This window comes from Lutjanus erythropterus, chromosome 21, assembly GCF_056507025.1.
Source record: "Lutjanus erythropterus isolate fLutEry1 chromosome 21, fLutEry1.hap2, whole genome shotgun sequence".
Classification (NCBI taxonomy): Eukaryota; Metazoa; Chordata; class Actinopteri; order Lutjaniformes; family Lutjanidae; genus Lutjanus; species Lutjanus erythropterus.
The window spans coordinates 27,400,981-27,411,559 of NC_139337.1; the positions used below are offsets into that span (position 1 = coordinate 27,400,981).

At 39.1% G+C, this 10,579-nt stretch overlaps 1 protein-coding gene across 1 annotated transcript in view; it reads right to left on the reverse strand.

The window, feature by feature from the left end:
• LOC146307786 (uncharacterized) overlaps positions 1 to 10,324 on the reverse strand; it is an 81,802-nt gene extending 71,478 nt beyond the window's left edge. Inside the window, exons 1-2 of the mRNA XM_084746968.1 lie at positions 10,131 to 10,324; positions 9,972 to 10,045 (exon numbers count right to left, since the gene is read on the reverse strand). Of these exons, the coding sequence (XP_084603094.1) occupies positions 9,972 to 10,045; positions 10,131 to 10,141 (85 nt within the window). The 5' untranslated portion in view covers positions 10,142 to 10,324. The remainder of the gene's footprint in view (positions 1 to 9,971; positions 10,046 to 10,130) is intronic.
• Between the last annotated feature and the right edge of the window lie 255 nt (positions 10,325 to 10,579).

Sequence of the window (10,579 nt, forward strand, 5' to 3'; positions counted from 1 at the left end):
ATTAAGGACACTGAACTCCTCATTTCTTACATGTTTTGGAGCCACACACTGCTGCCGTCAACTCCATGACCTCATTAGAGACTCAGATGCTCCGTTGCTGTATGACAGGACATGTCCTCCGTCTCTGTGGTCCCCAAACAGCTGAACAGACACCTGCTTGTTTCAACTCTATCTTTCCGGCCTGACAGACACTTTCCAGACTGTTAGAAATTCCATGTTTTCACCCATTGGACCTCTGTGGTGTGAAAGCCAGGAAGCCGGCCGCTCCCAGAAAAACAAACACACCGATTCAAACCGCTTTACATTAATCATAAAGTAAAGTTTTGATGCACTTCTAATCCCTTCTGATGAGCACGCTGTTTGCTACAGGAATGCACGAAGACTCATAATGTCCTCACAGCACACAGGATGCAGTGTGGTACAGTCACAATGTGCCCTTTACAGCTGTAACCATGTTTATGTGCTGTAATGTTCCAACACTCAGCTACAGAGGAATTTTCTTTTCATCCTACGTCGCATTTACAGTCGCACTCACTCAAACCTTCGACAGCCACAGTTACAGTGTTATTGAACAGCTCTACATGAAAGGCTGGTAGCTAGGGGCCTTGCTCGAGGGAACTTGTGCGAATGTTGAAGGCATAGAAAGTGTTTCACTTTTCCCAGCCACTTTAAGCCAGCAGGGTCAAAGATTTCTAATGTATTGACTCATCACAGGCCAGTAAATACACCGTTAGAAAACCAGCCACAGTATCTGCTGCAGAGTTGAGCAACAAGGAAGTCTGACCTCTGACCTTTGTGTGAAGGTTCAACATGGTTATCTATTAAGAAAGTCTTGCTTAAGTTGAAATATGACACAATTAATGTGTCAAAACAGAGGCTTTGAGAATTTCTGGAGCTGGAATGTTGAAGTTGACAGAAGGTTTAAGAAAATTATTAATTACTCAGGGTTTGTAAAACTTTTAAAAAGTAGAATTTTTTGGATTAAATGAGGGATTGTGTAGATGAAACACCAGGTTATGTTGAAAATTAAGCATACAAATTCAAGAATATTGCTATCCTTGAACCAGGGACACATGAAATTATCAGCACGTCATCGGTATTGGAAAATTAAGGGTCTAAAATTAAATATTGGCAGTGGCTTGAGATTCCAAAGAAGGGATTTTTTTTTTTTAGTTTCTGCAACAGATGGCAAAGTTTTCATCTGTAATGACGGTCATGCAAAGAGGAGCCAAATCACATTTCATCCCCATCATAAATTTAACTGTCCATCTTAAGAGCCATCATCCCGATTCAATTATTATGATGAATTTGTCAAGAACAAAGAGACAGAAACTGTTGGCGGTAGTTTTATTATTTTGCCCAGTGAAAGTGTACATTTTGACAAGCGTTGTATTTTATGTCTGCATCTGCCAGTGGGCCATCATGATAAGAGCAGGCAGAATAATATGTTAATTTCTCTACAGCAGAGATTTGTGCAGTATGTTCAGTATCAGGATTGGTAATCGGCCAAAACTGGTTGTAGAATATCTGCAAAAATTCAGTATCATGCATCCCAACCTTGAACATAACCGTCAAATTTAAGCATTTTCCAAACTTTGCAGACTTTGTATAAACCCTGATTACTCTGTTTGGTTTGGCTGGATTACCCAGCGGGTTTAATCAGGCACAGTCCTCTGTGTGAAGAGTGTCTGTGTGTTATTAAGAGTTGTCACAGCAAAATCAAAGGGCATAATGTTTAAAAAAAAAACAAAACAAAAAAAAACTGAAGGAATGGCTCAAACCTTCATTCACACGCAGGATCCCTGAGCATGTTGAGTTTTGGCTTTGGCACCATGCAATATGGGCCATCAGCATCTGCAGAAAGAAATCACAAAACTGCACAACTGTACACTTTGGATGGTAAGGTGGGAGTTTAAAGGCATCCGTATCTAGGAATGCATTATTTCATAATCCGTCAACGTGTGAAAGGCAATACCGAAACAGGAGAAACATGAAGGATAGATGTACAAAAACGTAGTGATGGATACTGATGTATGTATCGCAATTTTGTCCAAAAAAAAAGCAGCAACAGAGGAGCCAACATGCTGTTCTATTCGATCGGCGCCATCCGACATTAAAATGAAGGCCGGGGAAAAAAACAGACCACATCAAACAAAGCGTCCAGGACATTTGGTGTAAAAGCTCTTTGATGGCCAAAGCTTTGATTTCAGTGAGTGATGATTCATGTTCAGATAAGAAACGGATTAATGAGAGGTCCAGCTCAGATACGCTATCTCAAGAATCCTAATTTGTTAACAATACACCATCAACATTTCCCACAAAAAAGTGCTTTTTGTTTGTGTTTGATCCGTTTACAAGGATTTACTTGAAGAGGACAGACATTCATAAACTATAAGAGCACAAAGGACGGAGGTCAAAGTGACATTCGGCACCACACCTTTGCCCTCCCATGAAGACGCCATCCTATGCTCAACACATCCTGTGTTTGTCTTCTGCTCTCAAGCTTTGAAGACACTCATCAATCTCACACAACAGATCATCTGTGCTCACTGTGTCCACGTCTCAAAATAGTGGCTTGTTTTGTCCAAGCCAAATTTAGCCATTCCTGTTTACCTTCCAGGATAACGCACATGTTTTTGGTTTGGAGTTTGTTTTAGATTATTTGCAGACGCAAGCGCTGAGGCCCCGAGACCGTGGAGCAGCTTTTCCTCGTAGTGTGAAGTCAGCAGAATCCATCGTCACTTACATAATTTGACAGTGATCATTTTACTGCTTTTACATCGTCTCCCGTTTCCTTTTAGAAGTTTTTTCATGAGTTTGTCGCAGCTACTCATCAAAAAGGCTAAAAAAAAAAACAAATATGAAGGTCATATAAATTAGGACTAATTGACTACAAGAGCACTGGGGAAAGTCACAAAAAGAAAACAAACTGCATCAATTATGAGTGTAAGAAATTCATTAAGAGCCAGATGAAGATGATAACTGCCATATAGGACCAAACTTGGCAGTTCGGGGACATAATCTGGGATGCAGAGACATGTGCAACACACACACACACACACACACACACACACACACACACACACAACCTGCAGGACATCTTGAATCAGTTTGATCTTGCTGACACGTGAAAGTGTAAAAAACCACAAGACAGGCTCATGTCTCTCTTCCAAGAGCAAACATAAATAAAGAATTATGAATACAGTTGATTAAGAGAGGATAAAATTATAAATCTGTTTGAATTATGACTTCAAATGCTTCCAGTTTTGAGGACTGTATAACCAAGGCTTCAACTACATACTGCTGGGACATTTTCTGTGTAACTTTTCTTCTTCTTTTTACTGTTTGATGAGAGGAGATGATGGGGCTTCTGTCTCTAGTAAAGGCAGATGAAATACAAACAAATATTTTTAGGTCAGTGGTCTTCAAAAGGATGAGCCAAAATCTCACACACCTACATTCATATCCATGCAAAATGGGCTCTATAAGCAACCTAACCAACAGAGGCAACAAGGAACCTACAAGCCAGAAATAACAATGCTATTTGCACCCAGGGTGGAGCAGCAAATGTGGCTATTTACACAAACATGGCAAAGACAAATGATGATCTATCTTTAAACTAACCAACTTATGACTGAAAGCTGGAAGAAACAAAACTGAAAATAATGCATTAAAGCATGGTGTAACTTTCAGGCAGCTTTATTAAGTATTATAATTAAGTAGCAAGATGTTGCATTGCAGCTTCTGCATTATTTGCATCATTACCTCTTGATATGAAGGTTTTCATTTTGTATGAAGTCACGCAGCTCACTTGTACACTTGACATGTGGGGTATAACCACACATCTGCATGGTTAAAGGAACATCTGGCCTCTTTTACCTAACATTAAGTGAGTCATTATGATCTCCTTGGGTTGTTTTTTGAATTGTTGACAGCTTCGGTGCTCAGTGTTGTGATTTGGAAGGAGCTGCCCAGTAACACACATTTCAAACAAAACTGTAAAAAACTTTGATGAACTGGATTTAGCCTCAGTTCACTCGCTTGATTGGAAACAAACTGGACATTCATTTACAGAAAAGTGCCACAGCATTTTAAAGTCTCCAGCGGTGTGTGTTTGTGTGTGTTTTTCTTGCTCATTCATGAAATCACTGTTGGACAGGACTGAGAATCTTACTGTGCTCGAGTTGAAACTGCATTTTAAATCAAAACCTGACATGTTACCTCTGTGCAGAGCTGCGGTCCAGATGACCTACATCAAACTGGAGCCAAGCCAGAGTCTCATTAAACCAGAATCAGGACCAAATGTACGTGGAAGAATTTACACATTACTTCCCCAAACTCAGAGTCATCTTACTTCTGTTGATAAATCTACACTGAAGAGCCTACAGGTGTTACTGCTACCTACTTTCAGCTGTGTTTACAGTGAATTCTGGATTAATATATTAAATAAAAGCAGCACATTTGTCTGAGAAAATGTTAGAAAGCCAGGTTTCACATACAACTGTCTGTCCCTGGTTTCCTGTTGTGTGTCTTTTCTCTACTTATGTGTGAATTTTCTCCTCCACTTTTGTTTGGACACAGGAGCGAAACCCTGCAGCACTCGAGAAATCAACTTTCTCCTCATAATGATTTCCAGAATTTGAAAACAAAAATGATTCCAATGTTTCTCTGCAGCAGCCAAGCAAAAAAAATACCACTTCTGTCTTTTGTCTTTATAAAAATATGAGGCATGGATTGGCTCTATAACTGACTAATTCTTTACAGTCAGTTTTTATGAAGCATTCACTTCATCAAGAAGCAATGCATTAACAACAACTATTATAATCTAGTTACTACAAATGTCAAGTTACTACATCAATTCCACCATCTAGTATAAAAATAATAAAACTGAATTTACAAGATTAAAATGTATTTAAATTACAAGAAAAAAAGTTGGATATTGTCTGAGGTCTGAGTCATAAATTTCTGTGAAAAAAAGGATATTCTTTGAGATTTAAGTATCAAATTTACAAAAGAAAAAAAAACTTTTATAATGTCACAAACATGAAAGACAAATCTCAGAATTGCGAAGATTAGAGTCGTAAATTTACAAGAAAAACAAAAAACAAAAAACTGATTTTAACAAAAATTTACAAGAAAACCAGTTTAATCTCAGAATATAATCAAATTTTTACTTAAATCTTGGAAATTCTGAGTTTTTTGCTCCGTATGGTTTGTTTTTTTGTTTGTTATGGGTGTTTTTTCACTGACAGTGAACTTAATATGCTGTTGTATCCTCCTCACTGCAAAGACCAAAGCCTTGTCCCCTTTATTAATTCTTCATATTTAGGAAAAAAAATAAACAAACTGGGTTTAGGAATGTTTTAAGCTGGCTTTGTGTGAGTCATAACATTAGATGCCAGTACAGTAAAAGCTGCCATGGGGCGTCCTTCCTTCCTTCCTGAATTAATAAAGTTCCCAAAACCTGCATCAAATTTTTTGTCTGGTTCAGAACCAATGTAAATGTGATGTAAACGTTGGTGAGTTTGGCTTGTTTGTGACGGGAAGATCATGATCCCGCTGTCAGCTAAGCCCTGGAAGTTGACTAGGGGGAGGGGAAGTAAAGGAAAGAGCAAACACACTCAGTTGACCTTCCTTGAACAAACAACAGATAAAAAGAAGAAAATAATGAGTCCTGGCTTTGATAGTTGTTTGGACTTTGTTTAACTTTAAAGTCAGATATAAAACAGTGAGCCTCGGTTTCCCAAAATGCTATCTGTTTTGTTTTGGATACGAAAAGTCAGATGAACTTGAAGCCCTACTATGACTTATGTGTGAAAAGTTCTGATTCACAGCTGCTTCATCTGCAAGTCAAATGTTTTCTGTGCATAAATCTGTTCAAACAGTTCACTCCATTTATGATTCTCTGCTGCTAAAATCTACACCCTACGTACACTTCACCCGTCTCTAAGGACTTGCATCATCTTCGTCATTCTTATTGTCACCCGTGTCCTCATCATCATTATCCTCATCATTGCTCCAGTGTAATCATCATCATAACCACAGACTCACATCATCAGCCACATCATCTTATTCATTATCACTAATGGCCATCGGTGTCCTGGGCATTCACATCGTCCCATAATTAAAAACATTATTATTTGTGAATAATTACCATGTGTACAGCAGATGGAGGACATCATGAGTGTATTGCATGTTTGCACATGTGTGTTCTTTTTGTGGGCATATCCAAGTGTGTGCAAGTGTGTCTGTGTGCGCAATGAGCATGACAGCACCCCAGGCTAAAGATCTATATTGTGTTCGTTAACATGTTCCTCATTAGTAAAGATTAAAAGGGGTTCGTACCCAAAAAGAATGCTTTTATCATTCTGTAGAATAAAGACCATGACTTATAGCACAACAAAGGCATTTTTGTTGGCTCGTTTACGTTGTTTTGAACATCTTGTTGAGAGGATATTCATGCAATGAGAATATATTACATGAAGATTGATTTATTGTCTTATTCATTTACTCATTAAGTTTCTTTCTTTGTATTTTTCTTGCATTCATCCGCCTAATCCAGTGGTTCTTTAACTTCTGCTGATGTTATCATGCTGGCCTTTACTTCACTAAAAATTCAACTTGGATCCTTTTTTATGTCATCATCCATAAGTCCAACACCTAAAGAATACGGGCACACATGCACGAATGAAGGGGTGTGGCTGTGAATTTGCTTCCTTACATTTGCTCGAAGTTAAAGTTTGGCAGACTTTGAGGCAGTGGAGTCACAGCCTCAACCAATAGCAAAGACTTTCACCTGGCCACTCCCTGCATTTGCATTTCCATAGTTTAAGACTGATACCAGGCATCTGTGCATTTATTAACCACTCATTCATTGTGCCCATGTATATTTTCTTGCTCTCGTTGTTTTGATAAATGGTCATTTATTCATTCTTGCTTTTTAATTTCTACACCATTCCTCTGATTAATCAGACAGCTGTCAAATGAATGCATTAGGACTAATCCATTCACTGTCTGTTAAAGTGTCCATACATACAGCCAAGCTCACGCAGCCATTATCAAACACTGCTGATTTTCTCCCTCAAACTCAAAATGTGAGCTGACACTGATCTCCAATTCATAGAAATCCTTTTGTTCTGCCAAATCTCAGTTCTGCTGCATCCACCTGAAAGAATTAGCACACACCATAACCTGCACAGCTGGAAGAAGCAGCATGCACTATTTCACACTGGAGGAAATGGATTATATCAGCTTTATTTCAACAATCGTGCATAGAAATGAGAATGTTGCCACGGCGACAGCTCTGTTTTCAAGAATATTTACAACATGCAGCTTGGAAATATTTGTCCCTGGTGCACTCTTTCTTTCTCTCGCAAGTGAGCCAGCATGAGCACGCACACACACACACACACACACACTTCTTTTTTCCCCTTCTTGAAAAAGTGAATCATGACAGAGGATTATGAATATGGCAACAGCACAAACAGGCTGAGCGTGGAGCCTGTGGCTCAGCCAGTCGCTGCTGCAGGATCTACAGTAGAGGAAACTGGACCATGAAATCACACTTAAAAAAACTTTTCTTTAGTCAGATGTCAACTGAACTCCACCCACAAGTCCATGGTCAAGTTCTGCTGTGCTGCAAACATCCCTCTCTGCAACCTCTACAAGATCATATTTCACGTTGTGTCATAATTAGGGACAGGGTTTAATTGCAAAGCGGTTACGCATTTTAGCTGCAAGCAGCCAAAGTGTGTTTAAATCCAAATGTTAGACTCTGACAATTAAGCTCCACATTAGCTAAAAAGGCCCCGTAATTATTTCAGTGAGCCCAAACAATGCTGCTTTTGTGACATGTAGGTCCTTCTGGTGATCATAGGTCAACAAATCCACACACACACATGCACAGACACGCACACACACATAGTTGCAAATGTCAATCTGGATTCCAGCACACTGACGACAGCAGTGATGGCATATTGGCCCGTCTCAAGGCCGGGATGAAAACTGATGAAATGAAGCTCTCAATGACCTTCATCTCTGACAAGCACCTTCCAAAGCACACATTCAAGAATCAGTAGCATTACATCATCTTCACTATCTTTATTAGGCCTATATGGTGCTACTGATTACAGTCTGTCTGTCAGTGGGCGCGTTGTGAGGTTTTGTCTGTTTCCAATTGCAATGGAAAAGAAAATCTGAAGCTCTTTCAGTCCTAATTGGGAACATGTTGACGAGTCCTGATTGATCTATTCATCATGGAGAAAAGTCTAGTTTTAAGCTGTGAAAACAGTCTGCAAAGACAACGACGTCCTGCACGGGGGCTCTGTGAAACATTGTCAGTCAAGATATAATTGAAACCATCATACAGCAGCACAGAAGCCAGCAGGTATCTCCCTAATGGGCTCTGATGTCATGAAGTTCATCTAAAAACAGTGGTTCAGAAAAGTTTCCACCTCGCTTCACTCTGCACACAACGCTGTTCATAACTGAGGTAGGGTGGTAACTGTGTGTAGTCACGTTGGACCCAGTCCAATCCAACATTAAGGATCCCATGGGATGTACTGATCTTATCAGATGTTAGTTTAATGCAAACATGCCCCCAAAACACAGACTTAAAACTCCTAAAGACTTTCCCATGGTCTTTGGTATATAGGCACTTTGATTATCATCTACATCTGAGGTAAAAACAAAAGTAATTTCCAGTCAAAGAGGAATGTTGCTTTTAAATATTGAGTTAATAAAGAACTTTGCTTGGTTTTCAGAGTGTTTGTAATCCACAGCATCACTATGTCAACATTATTATAAGTTCATAATATCCTAAATCTCCAGAACACTCATATGTCGGGTCATAACTTATTATTTTCATTATCAATTACTAGATCAATCAGTCTTTAAAATGTCAAAAAAATTTGATCAGAGCCCAAAGCGATGTCTTCATATTGCTTCTTTTTTTCCAGCCAGCAGCTGAAAACCCAAAAACTTTTCATGTATTGTCATAAGTTATAAAGAAAAGCAGCAAACCTTCACATTTAAGAAGCTGGAACCAGCAAAAGTTCGCTTATAAAAAATGACTGAAACTATTATATATATCAATTATCCAATTAGCTGGCAACTAATTTTCTTTTAACTAACTAATCAATCAGCTAGTAGTTGCAGCTCTGTTTGATTAGGCTGTCTACATGTGAGTAAAGAGACAAAATAATAGCAGTGAAAGATGAATATTGCTATGATATCCCTACTATAATAATAGGTAGGGTTTGGAGATCCTCTGAAGTATCATAATTCATCTTGTTTTATGATTCCAGAATAGATTTTTTACATTTAGAAACAACCAGCGCTAAGTCCATTAGCTTGATGCTAACACATAATGGGAATTACCATTAACAAGCTAACGGAAACTAGCATCACAATTGCGGTAATATTATCTTGGCAAACATATCTATTTTATAGTTTTGAAAAAGCAAACAAAAATTGCAATAAATCACAAAACCGAACCAAATTACATAAAAATTGCAATATATATATCGAAATGCAACCCAAGTATTGTGATAGTATCGAATCAGGAAATAAGTGTATCATCCCAGCCCTAAATAATATACTGTAGGGACTTAAATGAGTGTCTGTCTCTAAATATTGACATAATAAACTTGGCTTTTTTTTATTTTGTAAGCTAAAACAGAACCTGAGAACCCTATTATGACATAAGTACATAATGCCCTAAATTATAACCACAACATTCATAAGATCACCTGATAATAGCATAGCTGGATAACTGTAATTTTGCTTTTAAAGCAACTTTCTCAGAGGTGATATCATCCTGTGTGTGAGTGTAACAGTTTCAGTTTCCAGGACCAGAGCGCAACAGTTCGAAAACTCATGAGCCAGCAGAAAGTTCTCAGACAGCAGACGGCAGAATAAAACAAAACACATGATACAGCAATAAGTAATCAGCAGACGGAGAGTTCACATACCATCCAGCAGCTGAGAGTGATGGCAGCGGAACCGCAGGAACAGCAGAAATAATCCAAAGAACCAGGGAGGAATGCTGTATAAAGACACAAGTGAAGAGTTGGGCTAAATGCTGACTTAAAACAACTTCTCCACAGAAAAACACAGTGCCTTTCATTTACCGTGAAGTCATCTTCAGTGATGGTAAAAAGCTTAGATCCAAACTAAAGTTCTCCTGTTCATGTGTGATAGAGAGAGAGATGGAGCCCACTCTGCCTCTCTGTCTCACTCACTCCAAACTAAAAGCCTCTCACTCTCCTCCTTCTCCTTCTCCTCCTCCTCCTCTTACTCTCTCCCTGGTTCCCGGTCAAACAAAGGCAGCTTCAGTGCGTTGGACTCAAGAGGCCCTCGCAAAACCTGTAACCCGACTCCTCGTGTCTCTCTATGGACCACCGCTTTCTAATCCAGCCCTCCCCTCAGACATCACAACTCCAAATACAAATTAACACACTCCGGTTAAATCCTCCTCCCCTCCTGCTCCTCCTGCTCCTCCTCACTGGTGTGGTTTCTCTCACTTTCCCTGAGATTTAAAGCACTTTTCTTGTGCGACCTTGACCCGTGGGAGGAGATG